The sequence below is a fragment of the Castor canadensis genome, chromosome 6 (assembly GCF_047511655.1).
Source record: "Castor canadensis chromosome 6, mCasCan1.hap1v2, whole genome shotgun sequence".
Taxonomy (NCBI): domain Eukaryota; kingdom Metazoa; phylum Chordata; class Mammalia; order Rodentia; family Castoridae; genus Castor; species Castor canadensis.
Window position 1 is genome coordinate 109,696,684 of NC_133391.1, and position 26,568 is coordinate 109,723,251.

General features: G+C 33.3%; 1 protein-coding gene across 4 annotated transcripts in view; it reads right to left on the bottom strand.

The window, feature by feature from the left end:
• Nucleotides 1–26,568, bottom strand: part of Xrcc4 (X-ray repair cross complementing 4) — a 270,348-nt gene that overhangs the window by 98,422 nt on the left and 145,358 nt on the right. For all 4 annotated transcript variants that reach the window (XM_074077152.1, XM_020167077.2, XM_020167082.2 and 1 more), the window contains one exon: nt 7,544–7,691. In XM_074077152.1, coding sequence (XP_073933253.1) covers nt 7,544–7,691 — 148 coding nt within the window. The remainder of the gene's footprint in view (nt 1–7,543; nt 7,692–26,568) is intronic.

Consider the following 26,568-nt stretch of genomic DNA (forward strand, 5'->3'; position numbering starts at 1 on the left):
TAAAATTTCACTATTTCAATGTAAATGTTGAATACAGCATACCAAATAATTTAAAAATTAACTATTTTTCTTTCATTATTGAATTATAAATTATGAGTAGGGAGTCATTTCTTTTGATCAGTTACCCCATTGAACAAGTATAATATATATTTACATTATTCTAACTTGGTTAGAGTGCATAAAGTATAAAATGCCTGAAACAATAACTACTACCAAACCAAACTTAGGGAAATGCAGAAGGATAATATATTTGAAACATAGAATAAATTCTCTTTACCTGACACTACAAAAGATTATAATAAAGTCCTAATAAATTTATTTTTAAACAGAAATCTGAGTCTGTCACAATTTGAAATTTAAATGAATGTACTAGCCTGGGGGAATTGTAGTAAGGGTAGTTCTCAGGGTGAATTATAAACATGGAAATACATTTCAAAATGCTTTTGTAAGCCTCCTTGAAACATAGTATCTTCAGATATTGTTAAAATAGCACTTAAAATGCTAGCATTCATAAGACTAAATTTCTGATACATTTAGTATCATGCTTTAAGAGGCTATAAAGCTGTGCTTAATAATAAACACATTTTTAAAAATATGAATATTTTATCCTTCCTATATTCTTAAAAAAATTCAGGCAAACTTCATTTCAAAATGTAATTCCTGATTTTATTGGCAAACATATAAAGACATATGATCAATCTTTACTTATTTTGAGTTGCAAACACAATTAATAAATCATCTTTGAAGTGCCCTGACCATCAACAGTGTACTCTGGAACAAGTCCAAGGGGCCGTTAATCAAAACCTGCAGCAAGAAAAGTGAGCCGCAGTCCGAACAGTTAGGTAAACAAAGAGTGAGGCTAATAAAAACCTATCTGGTTTTAAAACTACCACTGTGTTTACTTTTGTAACTAACATAAACATTATGATAAAATTAAAGTTGTGTAAAAAGTGAGGTTTGTTCATGATGACCAAAGTAAAAGCATAGCAACTGAACATTCATTTTATGTTCCTAATTCGATACTAGAGAAGTTTAAAGTTCAGATACCAAAAACTGTAAGAATTATATATTTGAGGCTGAAGAATATATTCTCCATATAGATTGAAAATACATGTAAAATTTTCAAATGGCTTGAAATTTAAACTAGAAAAAAATTTTATAAGCAATTTTTAAGAATTAAGGTACAAACATGAAAATACATTCTTTTTGAAAAAATAGAGTGGCCAACTACCACATTTGAAATTGAGACATGTGATTTCATCTCTCTCTCTCTCTCTCTCTCTCTCTCTCTCTCTCTCTCTATATATATATATATATATATATATAAGGATACAGATATGTGTATGTATGTTTATACACATACATATTTATGTATTATACATATTTATGTATATATATATACACACACACACACACACATATAGATATAAACACATTTATATTTCAATTTAGGTTTTTGGCCAAAATACTGGGGTTTGAAATCATGGCTTCATGCTTGCAAGGCAGGCGCTCTAGCATTTGAGGCATGCCTCCAGTCCTTGTATCTCAAATTTAATCAACTGCTTTTAAAACACAGTCTTCCAAATATGTTATTTTCTTCCTACATCATACCTTATTGATTACTAAATAGAATTAGAGTTAGCACATAAAAGGGGATGGGAAAAACTCATTTCCATAAGAAATACAAGGAAAAACATACTCTAAGTTCAAAAAATTCCAAAAACAGTTTCCTTCCCAAGAAAAGAATTCCAATATTTAGCTAAAAGCTTGGGGGAAAACAAGTTTTTTTAAAAAATGACAGTATATCATATTCCTAGAACATCTTACTTAGATAATGCTATTATACACAGGATCTCAAGTGACCCTTATATCCATCTTGAAAGGCAGACAGGTATTATCAATCCAATCCCTGTATATACAGTTCTGTTCTACTGTTTTGTTACAGTAATTCTGAGCAAGGAGCAAAGCCCCACTGAAACTCATCTTTATCCAGCTATTAACAACTAGAGAGCCTTAATTCACAGAGTTATGGTGAGAATTAAATGAATTAATGGGATGAGAATCAAGTGCTTAACATAGTACCTGGCACATAGTAATTATTTACTGTAGTGTTTCTCAGAGCTCTTTAATATATGAATTTCCAGGTTTTGAGGGAAGAAGCACAAAGGACTGAAGTTTTTCCCATATGTATGAGGCAATTTCTATACTTATTTGATTAGGGTACTAACCCTTCATATATTTTTACAGAATAAAGTTTGTGAATGGCATCATAATGAATAAATTTTGAACTCATTATCACTTAATTTCATGAATGTCTTGACTCTTTTCTCTATTTCTACACCAAATCTTATAGCTGGAGGCACATTGTTCATACCAATCTATTTTACTGTTCTCCTGGCCACAGAATTGTATATTCCAGTTTTGAAAACTGGGTGCATATGGCATATCTTTCTGTCTGGTTTCTCATCTTGATCTGCAGAAGTAATCCAGGTTTGGTTGCAACTTGGTTTTGTCTCTCTTCTTGGCCACATCTTGTGGGGTCTGAAGCCTTAATTTTGAGAGAAAAAATTTCATTTATAAATATCTGTGCATAGCTACCAAGCCTTTGTTCAGATGGTAGTCCCAAAATCCCTTAAATTTTGTTTACTTGTGGAGACAGAACCTACAGACATGAGAAACAACACAGTAGAAGGAAAGGCAGAATTTCTAGATGGGGGAAAAATTGGTGCAAAAAGTTCAAAGTGTCAAGCATTAAGGCACTAATTAAATCATTTAAGTGAGGAACTTTGTTAGATTTTATTACTTGGCTGCTAATTTCAGTAAAACTGGAAAATTATCTCAATTTAGCTAAATAAGTAGAAAATGAATGGATTAATTGATCAATTTCTTGGACTAATGCAGCGAAGACTGTCAGAAGTAACTTCGGGATGTACCAATAGAATGCTATTAATAAAATTTTATTTACTGATATGAACAGCTGGACCTAGTTATATTAGTTTTTATAAGATGTTGGAAGAAATAATACCAGGTCTTAAATTTAAAAAAGATTTAAATGAAAATTTCTTCCTTCATTATTATATTGTATATAAATAATGATATTACTAAAATTTTAAGCTGGGTATCAAATAAAGCCCAAATACAGCAATATTGTCTTATATACATATTGTATCATTACATTTTACAGAAAGTTTTACAATGTTCTTATTTATATTCAGAATTTTACCTGATAATATTTTAGTATATAAATATGAAAGTAATCTCACAATTTCTGTAGTCTTTGTCAGCTGGTTCATTTTGTTTAATGTACAGGATTAAAAAGACATATAGGGCAACTCTACAGATCACAGCTTCAAGTGGTGTAAGATAGTAAACAGCAAGGAATGCACAGCATATGGTTATGTTGAATAATAACTCTTAGTATTGATGTGAGTTGACAGAACAGGATGAGTGTTTCTGAAGTACAGTCATATTGTATAGATTAGTCACACTAATTTTTTAATGAATATTTATCACTATGTACCAGATTCAAGAATTTCAGAGTCTTAATAAAAGCAGGAAATCATCAACAATCTAAAAATATTGCTAAAAAAAGCATTTATATTTATCAGAAAAAGGCAAAATGGCAGGACAATTTCTGCACTTCAGGACTGCTAACGTATGCCAATTTAAGTGATTACCCCTGTGGGCATTCTACATAAATTTCAGTATGTTTTCAATTTCCTAGTTTCCTGTGTTCCAAAAGAATGAAAGTTTTATTATTGGTAACCCAAAGTTGTACAACATCAAGCAGTTTGAAAGTAGAGCCTAAAAGAAGAAAGAAAAAACCAAGTAAAATAACTTTAAATAATTTTAAATCATTAGACCAAAAAGATACAATGATGGCATCTGATAATTTGACAACTCTTAACAAGTGTTACAAAGCAGTATCAAAAGTTAGAAAAGAACAGAAGAAAAGTCATTCCCCATGTGAGAAGCTTTTAAATATTCAGAATTTCAAAAACTTGATACTGGTCATTTAAGAGTTACTTCTAGTAAACGTCCTTACAAACACACTGAAGGAGATATCTCATGTACATTTAATAAGTTTTATAAGCAAGTGATACCTCCTTCAGTATAATAAACTGAAGAGGAACACCATGTAGTTAAACAGTTAAGTAAAATGTAATGAGTGGTTAATGCTGAACTAACAGTTTAACTTAGTAATACCATAACAATAATAATTGAACTGGTTTGCTGCTAAATTTAGTGAGTTTGAAATAACTCATCCATGTAAAGGAGAGTCTCTTATTCCCCTTTTATGAACACTAAGAGTATGTTATTCATTAATTTATTGAGTAATTATTTAAAATCACTATCTGTATGACCTAGGTAAGTTACTTAAATTCATGCACAATAATGATTTTGATGTTCTTTTTAGCATACTATGATTGATAGTTCCGTAGCAAATAGTTTTCATTTAAGATGCTATCACATTTTTAGCATAAACTTAGATATTTTGAAAATTATCTTGAGTTCAAAATTTTTTTTAATATATCAGAGTGACTTTTAGAACTTCTAAAACCCACTGGAATACTCAATTATAAAAACTGACTTTTTGAAATGCATTTTTAGCTTTATTGGTTTAGATAGTATTTTCTTACATAGTTTAAGAATAATTATTTTCACAAATGTATGGAATTTTGCCAATTGATAATATCATACAATCTGCTGAGAAATTATCTTTATTAGAGATTTCTCATTTTTTTTAACAGAACCTAAATAATGTGCTGTACTTTTCTGTGTGAATGACACTTGGTTGTTTACTAATCGTGTTGCTATCCACTCATTAAATTGTGTTTCAAAGTCCAAACAACTGTGAGAGTTCACCTCTGCTTTACCTTGTACTTTACATCTGCATGGAGGGAAAAGCTGTTGTCTTTTTGTCATGGAAATATGTAGAAAGGAGCTAAGACATGCTGCAGTGACAAAACTGGACGGACCTGGGGCATTATTATGACACTTCGTTATTTGTTTAAAAGTAACTCTTGAAATTTTAAACACTTATTACCAAAAACAATATAGAGGACAGATTTCACTTCTCCATCTTAAATATGACATAAATATATTTACAGAGTATTTTTCAAACTATGGTTAAATAATTCCATAGCACCTTTCAGACATTTTCTTGTAAAAATTATTTTGCATATTTCATTATACCATATTTTTATTGGTATGAACAACTTTACTACAAATTTTATATACTTGATAGACATAGTTTGTCCAAATATTTTGAAAGTTTATATACAAATCTTTTTTAATAATGAACACAAATCTAATGTGATGTTTAAGTTATGCACACTGAGTTTCTATATATCATGATATGATGTTGTGATAGGAGTTGTGATAGTTATTACTAAACCGTATCGGTGTTGTGAAACTGGTGAATAGTTAAAGCAGTAACAGAATTCTAAATATAGAAATAGATTTTACAGATTACCATGCTTAATCCTTTCAATTTATAGATGAAAGAAAACTAAATCCTGGAAAGGTAAAATGACTTGCACAAAGCCCTGTAAGGAGAAAAAGAAATTAAATCATAGTACACACTATCACTCTATTCCCCACAGTCTGTGTGCCCTTAAAATCCAGACCTGGAAAAGCCTCATGGAGAAAATGCAGACGAGGCCATAGAATTTGTTAAAGATGAGCAGAGTGAGCTGTGAAGTTTAAAATTCTGGCCTGATGTCTTTTCCCTCAGAAGTAGCAAGCTAACCACATCTGTATTGGCTTGGGAGACTAGAGCCAGAGCCTATTTACCTAAATGATGTATATATTACTGATGAAAAGTACTTGGGGAGGAAGGGTAACATGCAGTAAGTTTAATTAAAAACATAAAATAAAAGGCTAATCATCAGTAATTGAGATTGACTCATTCTAAGGTTTTTTGGTTTTTTTTTAAAGAGTTATAGCCATGCTTTTGTTTTATAAAAGCTTAACTTTTTTTCTAATAAAAAGAATTGTGAACCATGCATTGGTGGCTCATGCCTGTAATCCTAGCTACTCAGGAGGTGGAGATCAGGAGCATGTGGTTCAAAGCCAGTCCCAGAAAATAGTTCCCAAGACCCTATCTTGAAAATACTCAACATAAAAAAGGACTGGCGACGTTGCTCAAAATATAGGCCCTGAATTCAAACCCCAGTACCACAAAAAGAAAAAAAGAGTGGTGAAAGTAGAACTACTACTTTAACATTTCAAGAAATATAAAATTTCTGTCTACTATATCAAAATGGAAAAACAACCTAAAGTACAAAATATAAAACTAAAACTACGTGATTTCACTTTTTGCTTCACTTAGGCAGACTAAAAAGAACTATAAAGCAGACTAAAAAGAACTATAAAGCTAAGTATCAAGATTCAACATCTGATTGATTACGTGCTAAATTACATTTCCTTGAATCTTCAAAATTCTCCCTGATACCTTATACTTGTCTTACTTTTCTAGGGGCAGTCATGGCTACTGGCCCTACAATGTAGTAATTAGCAGACAATTCAAAAAAGCTGATACAGTTAATCTTAACTTTTCAAATGGTAAAAGTATATGAGATAAATATTGACATAATCATTCCAAAGTGGATAAGAAAAGGAAAATAAAATTGCCTGGATGTTTGTAGGAAAAAAAATTGCCTTTACTAAAAAAACTACATAAAAATATTTAGTCATGATTCAGAGTTAACTTTTCATTCTCTTACTATGCATATCAGAAACTTGATTGAGCAATATAGTATACCTAGAAAATGTTAATACCCCCAAATATTCCATTTAGTTTGCAAGTACAGTGAGAAGTCCTAAGATGCAACTCTCCAACAGAAAACAGTTATATACTTTTTCTTCTCTCATACTGTGAAATCTTTGTCAGACAAATCCTCTTAGCCTGTATGCACATAGCCAAACATATAAATGATTTTGCACATTCACTGAGGAGTCGACTGATATTATTTATAAATGCTCATTGTTTTGCTGTGATGAAATGTTAATCACTCTAACTTTTCAACTCATTACAATAAATTAGAATGTAGATTCATGAAGGGTAGTCTGAACCAAAGTGAGAAAAGCAGAAACAATAAAATACTTAGTGCCAAAATTTAATAGAATGTTTAGAGAGATGTTTAGAGAGAGTTTTTACTTAAAAAAAATTCCAAGCATAACCAAATCAAGTGACTAATTTGAATGCTGTATGGGTCTCTATTAAGCAGTAAACTAGATTGAAACACTTTACCCAATGCAAGATGAAGTCTAATATTTTTAGTATTCTACATGCATTTCTAATTAATCTGTGAAAATCACAAGAAAAAAGTATTTACTTTTATTTATGGAATTTCTGCTTTAAATATGAATGGGAATAAATCAAATAGCAGAGAAAAGAGATTGACACAAGCATTTTATAATATCCCAAATCATCATTTTTCTTCTTAAAAATAATATCAGAAATAAAAATACAATTTTAAGATTACATAATAGCTTTTAAAAAAATCTCACCTCACTGACAAAAAATACAATGACTTACTGTTCCTTCTTTTGAAGTTGCTGCTCCTGAGGAACCATTTTAGGTTCTGTTCCAAGATTTTTGAGCATTCGTTGCCTCCTCTTTCTGCTGGGTGCAATATCAGTGACATCAGGACTTGAGATAATGTAGTCTTCTTTACTTAAAGGGGCTAAAATAAAGTAAAGTAAAAACATAATCAATATTATGCACATATTTATAAATAAAATATCAACTTGCTGCTTTAGCATTGATATGAGGTGACACAATTAAAAAATAGCAAAACTAATCCTCATACCTTTATGCAGATTTGGTGAAGTCAGTCAGGTGACGGTGTACAATACTTTACTACCAACATAAAACATTATGCATATGGCACACATGGAATAATTTATGAAATAGTATTTGCATATCTGAGGAAGAACATTCCCAAACACATTATTAATGCAGCTTAACCCTTTGATGTCAGAACTGGATAGAAGTAGAGGCACCTGCAGAAGGTGTTTGGGGAAAAAAACTGAAAACCAAAGGGCTATAGGAATGATATGAATTGAGTTGATATTGAATAGTAATTATCTGCAAGTATAGGAACTTATGTTAGTAATTTTGAGATAATGTCAAAATGCTTTGTTTGTTTTTCAGTACTGGGGGTTTTATAATTCAGGGCTTCAAACATTCTAGACAAGTGCTCTCCCACTTGAGCTATGCTCCTGGTCCTTTTGTTTTTATGACAGGGTCTTCCTACCTTTTTGCCTAGGCTGGCCTTGAACTTAAGGTCCTCCTGCCTCTGCCTCCTGAAGAGGCAGCTGGGATTACAGTTATGAAACACCATGCGTGAACTTAATTTCACAGACTTTTAATCCAAATGTGGGGAATAAGCGCAACAAAAATGCACAGAAATAGTAAAAGATGTCACTAATGTGGTTAAGTTATTAAACTATGCCTCAAAGTGTTTGTTACATGTGAAACAGAAACAACAATAGAAACATGCTCAGTTTATGTTCTTTTATTCTCTAGTAAAACTTAACTCCAAAAGTTTAAGAGGAATGCAGAATATCTACTCATTCGTCCAATACATTGTACATTCTGCTGCAACACATATTTCTGTAAAGAAAGGAGTGCTTTACTATTGGTAAATACAGCAATGACATAAACATAATTTGATCTTTAGTATATCCTGTTGGTGCATATGATTTTTTTTCCAACATAGCAACATTTATAGGTGGTCAGGGATAAGCTTCCATCCCAGTTAAAGAGAAAGCTTAGGCAATATGCAGACATTTATATGACAGCAGGTGAAAAGCTGAAAATCCTGTTAGCTCATTCCTTTAGCATAAGTAGGGGCTGGTTAATGAGGGCTGGTTTAATGAGACAATGAGTCATGAACTATACTTTAAAAACTTAAACTCTCTGCTAAACTAGTGATTATAGCTGAAGAACTGAAAACATTCCTCCTTGTATTTTGATTCAGGGTTTTAATTTTAATGAAAATATTGGAATCAAATGCATTCAATAAGCTACATTTCCTCCCTTTTCAGAGGAACTGTGATACAAAGAGTCAGTTGACTAATGATCCTGGGTGTAAGTGTTGCTGGTGATTTAATGGAGCTAGATTTTTATTAGGTTTTAACTGGAGACCTAACAATAACAATGACACAACTGCATAGATTTTGAATATTCTGTTCAAACTTTAATTTTTCCCTTAAATGCCATTATTTTTAGCATGAAATTCTGCAGAAAAAGTGTGCACACATATCACAGGTACATGTTTATCATATTCTAGTAGAAAACCCTGCATGTTGAGTCCTCACTCATGCAGCTCATGCTTTACTAGATCCCACTGAGATTTCTTGAACTCTATTGGCCACTTTTTTGAAACTCATCCTAATTCTTTTTTTTTTTTCCCTTAATAGTAACTACTGTTTTTGAGAACTCATGTACTAGGTGCTGTGCTATGAGTTTTATGTGCATTATCTTAAGAATTCTTAAAATACCCTTGTGAAATATTTACCATTACTAAATGCTATTACTTGCCCAAATAAAAACAGCCTTTGCTCTCATATTTTATCATTTTCCTTGTGGGAAAATTATACCTTGCTAAGATATTGAATATCCATCAAAGCATATTTTACTTTCCAAAGCTGTTTAAGTTTTTAAGAAAATCCAGGTGCCACTAAATTAATTTTATATTATTTTATTAACCCCCTAAAATGTATCAAGAGTAGAGATGCTTAAATAAAAAATAGGAATTATTTTTCCTAACACATTCAAGCTGAATGATTTCACGTTTTTTATTAAGCTATGAGATGACTAATAAAAATGCAAGTACAGAGTGTATGAAAAAAACTAGGAAGAGTGTTAGAGGTACAAGATATTTAAATTATAGATAGATTTGCAAAATGGAGATCATACTTAATATTATGGAGGATATCTAGGAAAAAGAATATTAAGTTTAACTAAAACATAAGGTAAATTTAAAAAAAATGAAATTGTGAAAAATTTCTGTCATTTATTTCAAAACTCCAAATGGCAGCTTACAAATTGGCAAGCACACATAGTGTGTGAAATGGTTGCACCACTTGTTATAATGCCTGTAATTCATTTTAAAATATAAGGTGACTTAATCTCTCTCATACGTAGAACCTAAAAATAATGATATCACAGAAATTGAGAATAGAATGGTGGTAACCAATGGTCAGAGAAACAAAGAGCAAGGGAAGGACAGGGAGAGATTGATCAATGGGAACTAAGTTACAGTTACACAGGATCAAGAAGCTCTGGAATGCTGTTGAACAGTAAGGTGACTATAGACATGTGTACTGTACATTTTAAAAAGCCAGAAGAAAGAATTCATGCAGGAAGTTTTCACCATGAAGAAATGATAGGAATTTCAGGAGACAAATGTAAATGGAAAAATAGAAAACAACACAATGAGACTAAATGTGTGTTAGCTAGGGAGACTTATAACCCAGGTGTTTCCATCTTTTAATCAGGAATACCTAAACCAGGGGAAGTACAACGCAATTAAAAATCCCTGTACTCCTGAGGGTATTAATATAGGCACTTTTACTATTAATATTTCAATAACTGATTATTCACTAGGAAGCATACTGAATTTTAAAATAAGTGCCTTTTAGTAAAAACAATGCTTGTAAACTAGGTTGATGATTATTGCATATGGGCTCTCGTGTGAAATTAAAGGTACCTGAGATACACAGATTGGCTAAAATACTTTAGAGATACTCCCCACTATTTTATGTACAAGTTATAAAACTCCCATGAGGCCAATGTATTCTTAGAGATAATTTCTTATGCTAAAGCTTTAAGTGGTTTGGTGTCCAGCTGTGAGCTCTGGATAATGTAGTTGCATGATGACAGTAAGAATCATCATTCTTACTTCAGGAGTCTTTGTATTTGCCAAAAGTGAATCTTTTATTTGGGTGGTGACTGGGAAACCTAAAAGGATAGAGAGCTTGCAATTTCTTCAAGTTTATAGGACAGTTTCATGGATTATTGTATACTTAATTTACTAGTAAATATTTAGTTAATAATACATGTGTGGCAAATTTAATCTGAGAATATATTATTATTATTACTTTGAAGAAAATAATAGGGTAAAAATCTAATCTCACACTTCAAACTTCTTGGTGACTATCACTATTTACCACAAAGCATCTGAAGTTGTGTATGACCAGATATTTCTGGCCAGCTCACCTCAACCTTATGATTCATTTCTCTTGACAATTACAGAGGAGCTTTTCTATAAAACTGGCGTGAGGAAAGGGGGCAGCTGTATAAGCTTAGTTACTGTCTAAACAGAATATATCTTTTTTTTTGGTTTGTGTCTACTCCATGGGAAACAGTGTTCCCTTCAGTTTCTCAGGCACATGTAATAGCCAACTGTATTGCAATAGATTTTCTTACTTTAAACATTTGTTTAAAAGAAACTTTTGTTATCTATCTAGCCTTATTAATGAGGGGCAAAATATCCTGTTATATCCTTTCCTCTCCACCCTCCAATTCTAGAAAACAGGAAAAGATATCTGCTCCCTAAGACCAAAATTATTCATTTCAAGAATTTCTCAAATTTTAATCTATCTTGCCTCTATCCTCTACTTGTGATGTTTGCTATTCTCATTCCTGTTGGTCTTGATGCTAGATACAAAATTCTATTCTGACAAAGAGTTTCTTGAACAATGACTGTGAATCTCTAAAACTGCAAAGCTGTTTCACACAAAACAGAAGGGAACTGGAATATATTGGCAGGAAGTTAAGTATTGGGACTTCCAAAATGCCTATACTCTTCATACATTTCATATACACTTGTCCCTCCATATTCTACATCTATGGATTAAACCAATCAGATAAAAAAAAAACTTGTTAAAATGTGTCAGTTACTTGACATATATAGATTATATTGTCATTATTCCCTAAAAAACATAGTAAAGACAACTATTTAAATAGCGTTTATATTGTATTAGGAATTACATAGGGAAGGATGTATGTAAATTACATGCAAATACTCTTATACTCTTTTACAAAAGTGACTTCAAAATAATCCAGACATTTTTGTATCCATTGGGGTTCTGGAAGTAATCCCCATGGAGATCATGATATGGCTGTAGTTTTAAGTGGAACAATCCAAATTTTCACTTTCAAGTCATGCATCTCATTTTTAATTAAAGTTCACATTAAATTTGCTAGGTTATATACATTTGTTTTAGATATGAGGAAGAACTCGAATACAGTTGTAAAAGAACAACTAATGTCCAAAGAGTAATGAAGAGATATATGGTATGGCCTGGGTGGATTTATGTTCATGAGAGAAAAAGATTCAGGAAATAAAACCAAAAAAGTATGGACAGCAGGGAAGAAATGGAAGAAATGGGAGTGGGTAGAGGAGAAGGGATAGAGACAGATGTTATTTAAAACTGCAAGCTTTCAAATCTAGGCAAAATATACAGATTCAATAGTAATTGGGGAAATTTGTTTCTGTGATTCCACTTCCAGAATTCTCAGTTTTTAATATTGTTATCAATTTCTCTGTCATGACAATGTGTCTTTCACCATTTCCAGTAACCTTTTTTAAAAAGGAAAACAAAACAAAAGAAAAAAGCCATTGCCAATTACCTACGACAGTTGAAATACTGACTGGCAATAGCTGTGGGATGAATTTCAAGTTCTGGTTAGGTTCAGTGCTTCTAGAAAATGGAGAATCTTTACACAAGCCCTGCTATTGTGAAAGGTGGCTCCACAAAAAGCTACACTTCTTCTCATCTGACAGAAGAACTGCAGGATCTTGGCAGCAATAAGAAGACATGAGAAGACTGCTGGCTTCCCTGGGCACTCTCAATGTCAAAATGAAATGACACTTGGCTAAACTACCAGGAGTTTGATTAAATCTCACAAGTTAAACAATTGGGTAAGCTTGTTTCTGACCTATATTTTCAGATTCATAATTTGTTTTATGAGGTTCTCATTATTTCATATTTATGGACTTTTTCTGTTTAAATCATATATAGCTTAGAGCAAAGAGTCTACAATGGAGATTACTACCTCTCCTCTCCTTTCCGTGCCACACACATTTATTTCTATGCTCTCAATAGTTTTATACACATGCATACATGTATCACATACATACCCATGAATATATACATGTATATATAGATATAAATGTCCTGAGCATGTTATTCATGGTAATGGTAAGGAAGCTCTCAGATTAAATTCTAAAATGAAGGAGGATCATTAGGTCCTCTGACCATGAAAAATTAATGTGTACTGTTTGCAAATGTTATGACTAAAAAAACCATCAATGGTCTCCCAGTGCCTATATCATGTAGTTCTAAGATCTAATTTCTATGTATAAATCCATCCACAATGTGACTCTCACCTACTTTTGTGACCATGTCTCCCAGGAATCTTCTATCACAGTCTATAAGATATTAAGGGTTCCAGGGTTCCTGTATCTTCATTTTCATTCCTTAGTTTCCCTGTTTTGAATGCTCTCCACTCCTTTATTGGTCACCAATGTGCTCTCTTCCAGCCTAGTGCAATTTATTTCAGTCATCTCTGGCAGAACCAATACACAGAAATTGTCCTCTTTGCTTTAGGACTTATAGTTTACACCATTCATTTTACACACTAGCTAACATGGCCACTCTCTTTCTACATTTATCTCATTTCCCCAATTACAGTATGAATACTCCAGTGAGTTCAGACCTTACGCTTTGCTATATTGCTAACATATTACTCAATAGTTGTGTTTTTGTTTTGGCAGTATAGGATTTGAACTCAGGGTCTCCTGCTGCTAGGCAGGCACTCTGCCAGCCCATTCAGTAGTTTCATACATGAGAAATGTGAGGATGGGAGCTCTTGCTTCAAAAGTATATTTCATTTTTAAAAGTCAAACCTTTCTTTCTTATGGACATCCAGATGAAAAATAGGGGAAAATGAAGTGGGAATACCTGAGTGTGGGTCTCCAGTTCTACCATGTACCTTGAGCACATTACATACTAACAGTAATTTCTGAGATGCGATGATGACAGTAATCAATGTAAACTGATTGTAAATCTCTTTATACATTTACAAATTGTTTTGTAAACCAAGAAATGTCAGATATATTTAATAGCATCATTGCACTATTTAAAACAAAAGTTTTGTTCTTACAAATCCAAAATGGGATTCATTTTGATGGATCTGAAGAACTTTTAGGTCATAGTCTAGATATTCTCACAAATATAAAAAGAAAAGAATAGCTAGTGGAATGGCTCTAGGAGTAAGAGTGCCCTCCTAGCAAGTAGGAGGCTCTAAGTTCAAACCCTAGTGCCACCAATAAATAAATAATTAAATAAATAAAAATAAAAGAAAAAACTGAAAGGTAATACAAATTAGTGCTTTTCTAAATTCAAAATAACACAATTGTCACAAAACCACCATCTGTTATGAAATGTAGAGTACCCAGATTGCTATGATTGGTTAGGGCTGTTTTATTCATTTTATAAGTGTACATTGAGTATTTATAATCAACAAGTCATTGTGTTCTGTTTTCCAAGGTATAAAACATTAAGGAAAACCCCTCACAAAATCTAAACCTTAAAATATAATCCTAAGTAAATCTGAAGTTTCAAAAACATATTCTTCCTTTCCACAGTGAAAATAAACAGGCAGTGCCACAGGCTATCTTGTGCTTCTGCAGTATGTCTTTCTGACAAGAATTCAGATAATCAGAAAAAGAAGCTGAGATAAGGTGGGTCATACCACACTTCAAAAAGCAGCATCTTAAGTAAGCTATCTTGAGGTAGTAAATTTCTAATGTGACCAAACAAGTAAACATAATTTTTCCTCACTATTCATCAAACAGCCCTTTTTCAAACTGCCCCATTCCACAATCTAATCTGAATAACAGATAACCATCTTACCCAAAAGGTTAATGGTCCAATCTATTAATTAGAGATCATCAAATAAACTGATAATTAACATAGTACTAAACATGGAAAAGTGTATGTGTGTGTGCGTGTCCATCCATGTAATCCATGTAGGGATACTCTTCCCAGTCAGGCTTTTTTCTTAGCCAGCACAGCTGGAAGTCACACTTAACAACAAATATCTACTAAAACTGCGGTAATCTAAGAGGTTATATTTGGAAATTCGATACTCTTGATGTCAGAGGCAGGGTGGGCCACTGAAGATAAGTTACAGATTCCTAAAGTAATCAGAGCATAAAAAATGCAGGTTGATTATATTCTACATCTACAAAACAACACAGTGTTCAATTTTTTTAAGTGTTTTAACATTTTTTTACCACCAAAGGAACTCAGTTCTTTAAACCTTAAGGATTCACTCATTCTTCCACTCATTCAATAAATAAATATTTGTATTGTGTGTTTTCTACATTAGGCACTGTCTAGAAGACATTCAAAAAGTTTATAACTAAGTAGGACAGAAGACGGCACCTACTTGCAAAAAAGCCATAACCCACACAGCATTATAGAGGAATTGATTTATAAAGTGTAAGGAAGACACAGCTTTCCAACCTTTCACTGTTTTTTATAAATTAATCTGTGAAGCTTCAATTTTTATTTTCCATTGCCAAGCACTATTGTAACTTGATTTCTTATGCTGTTTTTCTTCTTATACATATTCTTCTTTTAAAAGCATAATTGTTATTATTAGGTATCTCTGAAATAGATTTCCTTAGAGAAAACAAAAAGACTAAATTACTCTAAACAGGCTAAAAGTTAATTTTTGTGGATGTTTGAGTGCATTTTCCCCCCTGTAGTGCTGGGGATCAAACCTAGGGTTTCGTACATGCTAAGTAAGTGCTGTACCACTGAGCAACACTCCCAACACTGAGAAGATATTTCAGAGTGAAACCCAACAGAAAATATGAATTGGAACTATACAGTCATCTTTTTGGATAGTTCTAACACCCTTAGTAGACTGTATCACATTTGTAATAATTTATCTAACACTAAGAAGCACCATGAAGGCAAAGCTGAATTTGCCCTATTCACTGTAATATTAGCACAATGTGCAACACATAATAATTCCTTAACAAGTATTCATGGATTAACTGCTACAAATTTTAAAATACTAATGGAGTTACTAATAACTAATTTCTTAAGAATTACTTTGCATCTATGTGAAATACTTCACTACTGATTATCTATCCCTGCTCTGTCAGTCCAGGTAAAATTAGGAAAATATGTTACCTGCAAAAAACAGCTTATGAAAGAACAACATTAAGTCTTCAATTTATATATCATTTTGCAGTTAAAAATAACAACCTGGGAAATCACTTTTAATGGTTAATAAGTTTCCAGAAAACAGAACTACAATTTCTCAGCTTTCAACAGCAACCTATACCATGAGACGTTTGGTGCCAACATAAAGCTTTCGTGGTTGCACATGCCTCGGCCTAAGGCCTTTGTGTTTTGTTCCTGGAGATTTCTAAGGATTTAAAATTTTTTTTCACTGTTTTTATTATTTGGGTCAACATTTAATGAAAGTTAAACTTTTTATAAAGTTTAGGGAGGATTTCATTAAAATGAAAAAAACTGAACAAAATGAAGTAAAACAGAACTAGTATAGGAAAAATTTCATGTTTTTTTTTTTTTTCATTTTTCTTTTATTATTCATATGTGCATACAAGGCTTGGTTTATTTCTCCCCCCTGCCCCCACCCCCTCCCTTACCACCCACTCCACCCCCTCCCGCTCCCTCCTCAATACCCAGCAGAAACTATTTTGCCCTTATCTCTAATTTTGTTGTAGAGAGAGTATAAGCAATAATAGGAAGGAACAAGGGTTTTTGCTGGTTGAGATAAGGATAGCTATACAGGGCATTGACTCACATTGATTTCCTGTGCGTGGGTGTTACCTTCTAGGTTAATTCTTTTTGGTCTAACCTTTTCTCTAGTTCCTGGTCCCCTTTTCTTATTGGCCTCAGTTGCTTTAAGGTATCTGCTTTAGTTTCTCTGCATTAAGGGCAACAAATGCTAGCTAGTTTTTTAGGTGTCTTACCTATCCTCACCCCTCCCTTGTGTGCTCTCGCTTTTATCATGTGCTCATAGTCCAATCCCCTTGTTGTGTTTGCCCTTGATCTAATGTCCACATATGAGGGAGAACATACGATTTTTGGTTTTTTGAGCCAGGCTAACCTCACTCAGAATGACGTTCTCCAATTCCATCCATTTACCAGCAAATGATAACATTTCGTTCTTCTTCATGTTTTTTTTTTCAAGTAATATAACACTAGCATATCACGACAGTGTCTGGGTTAACTGGTTAGAATTAGGAAAAAATCACTAGCTTGATTAGTAACTAAAATAAAAATCTGCTAAAAATGTCAAAAGTGAAGGCTACATGGTTACCCAGTGAACTGGGAGTTGAGAATCTGTTCTGTGGGCCACAATCTCTCTGATCCTTAACTGGGATAGAAGGGCTTGACTGATAAATTAAGAGAAATCACTTTTTGCATACCTTTAAGCTCCTTTACACTGATGTTAATGTCTTTGTCATATAGATTTGACAGTGGTTCTTTGAAAAGGCAAATGGGATGGCAAATTTCAGAGGCATTCCTTGAAAAGTGTGGAATGATTTTCAAAAAGTAGATTCTTACAATGCTAGGTATGTTCCAACTAGCTTTCAAACAAAATGTGATAAGGCAATATTTTACTAAGAAGAATTAAGAAAAAGTTAAATAAATTAAAAAAAGAATTAAGAATAAGTTAAATATTATTAATATTTATATTGAATTAATAAAATATGTCAGAAGCAACCTGAACTTGGGTTTCTTAATCATTATCTCAGTGACTACAGGCAAGTCATATGACAATTGTTTGGAGGTTTTTTTTTAATAATCTATAAAATTAACTGTCCAGAAGCTATACAAAACAGTTAGCTTTGGTATTAGGAAGGTCTTGATTCTATAATATATCTGATTATGCTTTTTAAAAATAATGATCTTATATCAGTCAAATTTGCTAAGATAAACTAAATGTCCTTTCAGACCACCTTGAGGCACTTTTAAGTTAGTATTGGGTGAAATGTCTGCCCAAAATGGAAAATTTGTCATTAAAAATCTTCATTTATAAACATCAACATGATGCTCTTTATATTATATCAGTTATTTATAAATTTTATTTTCCAACAATAACTTTGTAGTTTTATTTTTTTAAAATGAGCAACTGGTAAACCATTCTGCTTTTGATATATAAAATTAAGTAAAAGCAGAAATTATTTTAAGTATTAAATTGACAAAAATTATTTGGGAAAATTACTATGATTGTATATTTTCCCCTATGAGGATTTATAAGGTTTGCTTCGCTGTCTTACCTGACAAAAATTGTTAGCAATGTGTTAACCACTCAGTTTGAGCATGCTGTCTTAGTAATACATTCAGCATGAAAACTATAATTAATGTCACTACCAAGACAACTTGCCAAACTCCAAATTGGAATTCAGTTTTGGTGACTTTCAGAACTTCATTTTGTAAATCTAATCAGCACCACCTAAAATGTTCCTGAATATATCTAATAATTCATTGCATCCCAGCATCTCCATAATGATTTACCTAAATTATTACTACAGTTTATAAACATATACCCCAAGCATTACCATTAATTCTCTCTGGAATACAAATAGATCCGCTAATACCTAGTGATTCCTGTGAACTCCATGTCATGCATCATCACTGACAGACATGAGGCATTCTTCAAACTGGAAGAACTTGTGGCCTGCAGACTGAAGGTAGAAGTTGGGTTGGCACAGACCTGCATAGCACAGTGGAGAAGCACTGCTTATCCTCAGGCCTTACCACAGACTTCTGCCCAACACAGCTGCACCCAGGGCCAGAAGTGTGTAGATTTTCCTTAGTGATGGAGTGTCATGAGGACCAGAAGCTGGAGTTAGAATCAGCACTTGAATAACACACCTACTGCAGGCTACACCATCCTCTGTCTTCTGCCACACAGGAGAGTGATAGGAACATGGCGTCCTTGATGGGACCCTAACCTTCCTGGTCTCTCCAGGTATACAAGGCTATTGTTTTCTCACTGTGCTGATTGAACAGGTGTCTCTAGTCCCTCAACTTGGCATTTCCCTCCATGGTATCTCTGACCCAGGGGAGAAACAGATGCTAATGGTGTCTATACACTTTGATCATCCTAGAACTGGGGGAATATTTGCAGAGTGGTTTCAGGAGCCCCAGGCAGACCCCCATTAACCACCAAACAATATGCCTCCATCCTGACTACAGACATCTGGAGCCACAATATTCCTGGGTTATCCAAGGTAGTTTGTAGAATGGAGCATTCAACAATGAACACTTTAGTAAAAAGTACATGTGGAATGTGTTGCTCTTTTTTTGTAACCAATAAAGAATGTTAAGGTATCCAGAAAAAAAAGTAGAATAATTTTTCTAAAAACACAAGCCTGATCATTCATTCTTTTCCTTTTTTGCTACTGCCTTTAAGATAAAGATTAAATTCTCTACAATATTTTAAAATGCCTGTCTTTTCCTGATTCAGCTTATTTTTACAGTCATACTGAAATGTGTCTAAAGTATCATTCTCTCCCTCTGCTTCTGGACTTTGCTCCTGTGATCTTCTGCCTACTAGTCATCTCTTATCCCCCCTTCATGTCTCAGTGAAGATAGCACTTCTGTCAGGAAGGTTTTCCTAACTCCAGAAGTTTTGGTTTGGTGTTGCTCCTATATGTCCTGAAGTGTAGCATTTTTCACTTCTACAACCACACTATGGAGGAGGGGTTAAAGTCAGTGACTGAGGAAAATAAATTGACTAAGAAAATTGATGAAAATTGTTTAGGGTTCTTTTACTGAGTGGTGGATATACTGGGGATGAATAGCGTAGTGAATGTACAAAGGAAACAATCACAATCATAATTACTCTTAAAAATTCCTTAAATTGCCAATTAAGTAAAGTAATATAGAGTACCATAAATAACTCTGCATGGTATACATGAATAAATATGTAATGAATACTATGGTACATAGTTTCATAGAGAAAATATATTCTTGAAGAAAAACACTCATGGTTTCCAGTGATCTAAATACATCATCAATAACGAAGGATTCAACCTGCTACTCCAATAGCATAATATTAATCCTCTGTAGAAAATGAATCGGCTCTCTGATGGTTCCTTAGATTTCTCTGTAGTTCCATAAATATTTAATTGTTTCCTTTCTTCAAAGATAAGAATGAAGGCATCATCAGGTTACTTGCTAGGCCACCTAAAGAGTACTTTCCATTTCTTTGTCAATAGTCCTAAATTGTTATCCATAATTGTTCATAAGTTTTTCCAGGCTGTATGAACTCCAGTGTAGCTTGGTGAAATCTACTGCTTTGTGACAAACACTTGTTAATTGGGTTTGTATGCAGTTAGTACAACAATGTAAAAATTTAATTTCCTTTTCCCTTGTAAAATCTCTACTCACTTAGAAAATACAGTTAAAGAGGATATATGTATATAATGCCAGCCTAGGATGACTAGAAAGTCCAAGTATCAGTCTCAGGTATTTTAACCTTTTTTTTGGGGGGGGAGGTGGCACTGAGGTTTGAACTCAGGGCCTCATACTTGCTAGGCAGGCACTCTTACCCCTTGAGCTACTTCACCAGGGCAATGTATTTTAATCTTGAAACTGGAAGTGACAACATAGTATCATAGCTGCACTCATGGAGTTCCATCTTACTATTTCTGAAATTCATAACATGAGCTTTTGCAGAAAAATGCATTTACCTTAATGTTTGTCATAAACTAAAATGGACAAACTGTTGCTATGAGAGGCTAGTCAGTTTTAGTGCTGCCATTTTGTATTAAATGGAAAAAAGAAACATAGGTAAAGGTTTCCTGTATAGAAACATCTTTCTAACAAAGTAAATGTTTCATGTATGGCCATATTTTTTATATTTAGAATAAAACTGACACTTAGAAAAATGGTTCATCATGTTACCTGGTACATATTAGCTTCCTGAAATATTATTATTGAATGAAAATGGCACCAGGGAAAATACTGAAGATTTTAAAAATAAAATCGAAAAAAAAAGCAAAACTTCTCTAATTAAATGCAGATTTTAACAAAAACAGCAAAGTAAAAGTTTGACGGATTACTTTATCCAAAAACATGACTTAAAAAAAAAAAACCACTGCAATTTTCGTTATAAGGCCAACACTGAATTTGAAGCCTAATATATTAAACTGGAGTCGGCATTTTAAATGTCCCTGAAGATAATACCATAATGTTGTACAAAGGAGTACATTATTTGTAAATAATCGTTACCAGATATCTTAGCCAAGGAACATAGTTACACAAGGGAGGTTATCATAATGCAGCTAGGAAAGTACAGAAGAAAAAAGTCTCTATTTGTGTGACTATTTGAAAAGTTACAGATAAAGAAAAATAAGGGTGAAAAACACTATAATTCTCAAGAATAAGTGTTCAAGAAGGAGGGAGAGAGATTAAGGGGGAAATATTGAAAAGGAGATGGGGAGAGGGTAGAAGAAATCTAGTAATTTTTACTGAACCTTTTCTAAAATTAATTTGTATTCCCTTCTCTGATCACATGAAATGTTTTCACTTGCTTTTCATACAATTATTTGCTATATCTATAGCTATTTTTTTAAGTAAGTAATCATTCTTTTTAAATACAGATATCAAATGGACATTGCTATTGGAACTTTAAACTGACATATTTTAGCATCTGTGCATTTTCAGCAAAATATTATTTAAAACATAATTTTACTTAACTTCTCATTTATTTTATGTTTATTAATATGTTATTTCTATGATGAAAATAGAAATTATATTCCTAGTTTTTACTTATGTATTACTCATTTATGTTTTGGAACAGCAAATTATTTTAAAATCTACTAACTCTAGGCAATTACACCAAACATGATAGGTCAAAGGATCAGTAGGGTCATATAACTCACTTCCTAAACTCCATTTCCAAGCCTTATAGGCTTGGAGATTAATTTCAAAATCTCTTGTTTCAGTAATTACAGTAAAGAAAATAGGGCACCATAATGATTTAAGCCCTGAGTATTTTTTTAATTACCAAAAATCTGTTGTTTTTTCTAAACTTCATTAACTACAGAAGCTTGTTGATTTTGTTATTTGAGGACGTCAAAAGCAAATAAACTTGCTTAATAGAACCATTCTAAGAACATCGTCTTAACCCAAGTGATTTTTAACATGTTGCTTTCTCGAGATGAGATTTTTTAAAAAATTAATGTTTTTTATTATAAATTTTTATTAGGGTATATTTATTATACAGGGGGGATTCACAGTGATAATTCTGATCTGTCTCATATTGCACATTATTTACATTGCCCTCAACATCTCTCCCCCCCACCCTCCTCCCTACTCCACTTAAAGCAACTGGAAGAGGTTTTTTAGTTCTGTTTTATATAGGTATGTGAAGTCCATCAACCATATACCATCACCTTAATCTCCTTCCTTCACACTCCCCTCTCCCACTATTACCCCCCCCCACACACACACACTGTGCCTATGTTATAGTCCCGGATTTCATTATTAATATTTGAGTTGATGTTCAAAGGGGTGTCTCAATGCATGCTCACTGTGGGTGTGCTTTACGTTGGTCTGTTCAATCTCTTCAAATACTCTGCCTTACTCCTTTACCTTCCACCCCCCATTTTCAACACCTTTCAGTACACATCCTTATATCCTCTACCTTCATATCTTATGGTATTACTTCACATCTTATGGCATATTACTGATGCTCTATCATTCTCTTTTCCTTTCTCTCTTTCCTCAAAGTTCCGTAGAGTAGTTCTACTGTTACAAACATGTTCTACAACTGAGTTTTTGTGTATATGTTTATCTTTGGATCTATCTTCCATGTTTGAGAGAAAATATGCATCTTTTGTGTTTCTGATCCTGGCTAACTTCACTTAACATGATCTCCAATTGCATCCACTTACCATAAATCCCATGTCATTATTCCTGTGGCTGAGTAATACTCCATTGTGTATATATACCATAATTTCATGATCATTTAATCAATTGTAGGGCATCATTTGTTTTCAGAGCTTGGCTATTGTCAATAGTGCTGTGATGAACATCGGTATAGAGGTATCTGTATTGTCTACTGGTTTATGTTCCTTTGGGTAGATGTCCAGGAGTGGTATCACTGGATCATATGGCAGTTCTATCTCTAGTTTTTTGAGGAATCTCCATACTGCTTTCCATAGTGGTTGTATTAATTTGCATTTCCGCCAACAGTGTATAAGGGTTCTGGCTTCACTACATCCTTGCCAGCATTTGTTGTTCTTATTGCCCTTGATTACAGCCATTCTAACTGGGATGAGATGAAATCTTAGTGTTGTTTTGATTTGCATCTTTTTTATAACCAGGGAAGGTATTCATGTATTTACTGGCCATTTGTACCTCTTCCTTTGAAAATTCCCTGTTTAATTCATGTGCCCATTTCTTCACTGGGGTGTTGATTCTTTGGGGGCTAAGTTTTTTGAGTTTCCTGTAGATTCTGGATATTAGTCTCTTATCAGATGAGTAGCTAGCAAAGATTTTCTCCCATTCTGTGGGCTGTCTCTTGAGTCTGGTGACTTGTTTCCCTTGCTCTGCAGAAGGTCTTTAGTTTGATGCAGTCCCATTTATTCATTCTTTTTCTTAAATGCTGAGCCTTGTGAGTTCTGTTTAGGAAGTTGTTCCCTATACCTGTCTGTTCCAGTGTATTTCTTACTGCTTCTTGGAGTTGTTTCAAAATTTCAGGCCTTATATTAAGGTCTTTGATCCACTTTGAGTTGATTTTGGAACAGGGTGAAAGATAGGTATCTAGTTTCAGTCTTCTGCATGTGGATATCCAGTTTTCCCAGCAGCATTTGTTGAAAAGGTTATCTTTTCTTTATCATGTGTTTTGGGCTCCTTTATCAAAGATCAGTTGGCTATAGATGCATGGGTTTATGTCTGGCTCTTTTATTTTGATCCATTGGTCTTCCTGTTTGTTTTAGTGCCAGTACCATGCTATTTTTGTTATGGCTCTGTAGTATAGTTTGAAGTCAGGTATTGTGATGCCTCCAAGATTGAACTTTTTGTCAAGATGAGATTTTTATAAAGTGGTTTATGTTAATGTTTCATGGTGATTTATTTATTTATATATTTATTTATTTTGGTGGTACTGGGGTTTGAACTCAGGGCTTCATGCTTGCTAGGCAGGTACTCTACCACTTGGGCCACTTCAGCAGCCCTGTGATTTATCTTTGATATCTTGCTAATATATAGGCATGATCAACCTTAAAACAGCAGTACTATTAGTATGAAACTTATAAAATTGATCTCAGTAAAAGAAAACCTCTATGAAGTGTAATTTGATTTTATATAAGACTTATGTTAGAGATATTTTCAATTTCTTACAAAGAAAATTATTGGTTTCCAACATTAGTCACCAATGTGGTCTGGACTCTGCTTCCAAAGAGAAGGGAAATAAATGCAAGAGGTGAGCCCCAGGATCATTCTGTCTTTCTACCTGGAGGCACTTTCTGAACCTCAGCACAGGAGGTAGATGGAACTTAAGCAGAATACAGTGACTTCATTCAACTAAAATGGGAGAAATTAGGGTTTAGTGCCATCAAAATAGTTCAAACTTATAAGGCAGAGTAGCAAAGATAACTGTACAAAAATGAGCCTCAAAAGGAATCATCATAAGTCACTGGAGGAATATTAAGCAGCACACACACAGAGTAAGACTCTGTTAAGGCTAAACAGAAAACAGTTTGGTGATGAGCTATGAGCTGTGATCTGAATAGAAATACAGATGACACTTATAGGTACTAGAAGATGTAGAATTTCTAACATTCAAGTAAAAAATCTTGCCAAAAATGATGAGCACTCAAGTGACATCCCTAAATGGCCTTGACTAGATGTAACTCTGGCTAAAAATTAGTAGAAAAAGGATGAAGCTGAATTTCCAGCAAATTAACTGCCTGCCAGAATAATATTCAAACTTCTTTAAAGAAAGATATCCACTCCAGGCTCTCCACAACAAAGAAATCATAATGTTTAGTGTACAATAAAAAAAATGCTAAATGTGAATTAATAGGAACCTCTGACCCAATAAAAAAGAACATATCTATAATAATTCAAGCACATGAGTAAATATATTTATTTTTCTATTTCTTACAACATTGTATACTAACAAAATCTTTGTAAAATAGGAAAACTTTATCTTTGAACTAGTTACACCATCTCAATTCTAAAGCATTTAAATGTATGCAGGGTTTAAAATTAGATATCCTCTAAGAGCATGCTTCATCTGGCACATCCCCACTATTGCTTTCTACACTCTATTAATTTAGACTGTATTAGTGGCAGACATATAAACGACAGAGATGTAAACATTGAAGACTCTTGAATGCCAACTTCAGCTTATTACCTGGAAGGCAGGTTAGGTCAATAAAACTAGCACATTTTCCAATCTCCTGTCTCCTATATCAGGATCAATACTTTCTCTCTGGTTATCTCTTTCTTACTCTCATTTTCATTAAATTATCCACAATCCTCTCTAAAGTAAGTATAGGCAGTAGACTTGCCTTTATTTATTTATTTATTGTTAATGAGAAACTCCTTGCTAGAAACTGAATTGCATTTTGTCTAAATTCTTGAGTTAAAGTCCTAAATCCCTAGTGTACCTCAGGATATGACTATACTTGGAAATAAGGCCTTTGAAGTGGTCACTAAGGTTAAATGAGATCATGTGGATAGGGCCTAGTCTAGCATGACTTGTACTCTTACAAGAAGAGGGAGAGACACCAGGAATGTGTATGCATAGAAAAGAGGGAGCCATGTGCCAGTCAAGGACAATTCTCAGGAGAAACCAATCTACCAACACCTAATGTAAGAAAAATACATTTCTGTTGCTTAAACTTTCCAGTCTATCATATGTTGTTATGGTACCACGGACAAATTAATGGGTTCTTGAGCACATTTTCCTTTGTCCTGAAGCTTTCACTTAACTTTCTTATCACTGTGAATTAACTTGACGGCATCACATCCTTTAAAGTATTGTCCTCATACCTTAAGATAATAAAAGTATATAGGCAGACCTTTCACTAACTACACTACTGCTATGCTATTACTCCAATGCTACATGTCAGTATTTAAAGATGACACAGTTGATTTTGAATAGAAATGGTAAAATCAGGAGAGAGAAGAGGAGGGTGGGAGATGAGCCAGAAGTATCATGGCTGATAATACAAACTGCAGTGTGGTGTTACAGAAATCATCTTGAGTTAGTCATATATGATACCTGGGATTGAATTTGTTTCTCTGCTTACTTACTTTCTACATAATCTTAGGTAAAATGTTTAATCTTATGATGAATGATAATAGAACCTACTTCATATTAGAGCAAAGAAAATGTACTAATATTTATATAGCACTTAGGCTAGCATATAAATTATTGTATAAGTTCTTACCAATAATAAGGCAATTGATTTTGGTTGGATTCCAAAGGGAATAAATGCAGGAAAAAGGGCCTCAGTGATGGGAGGG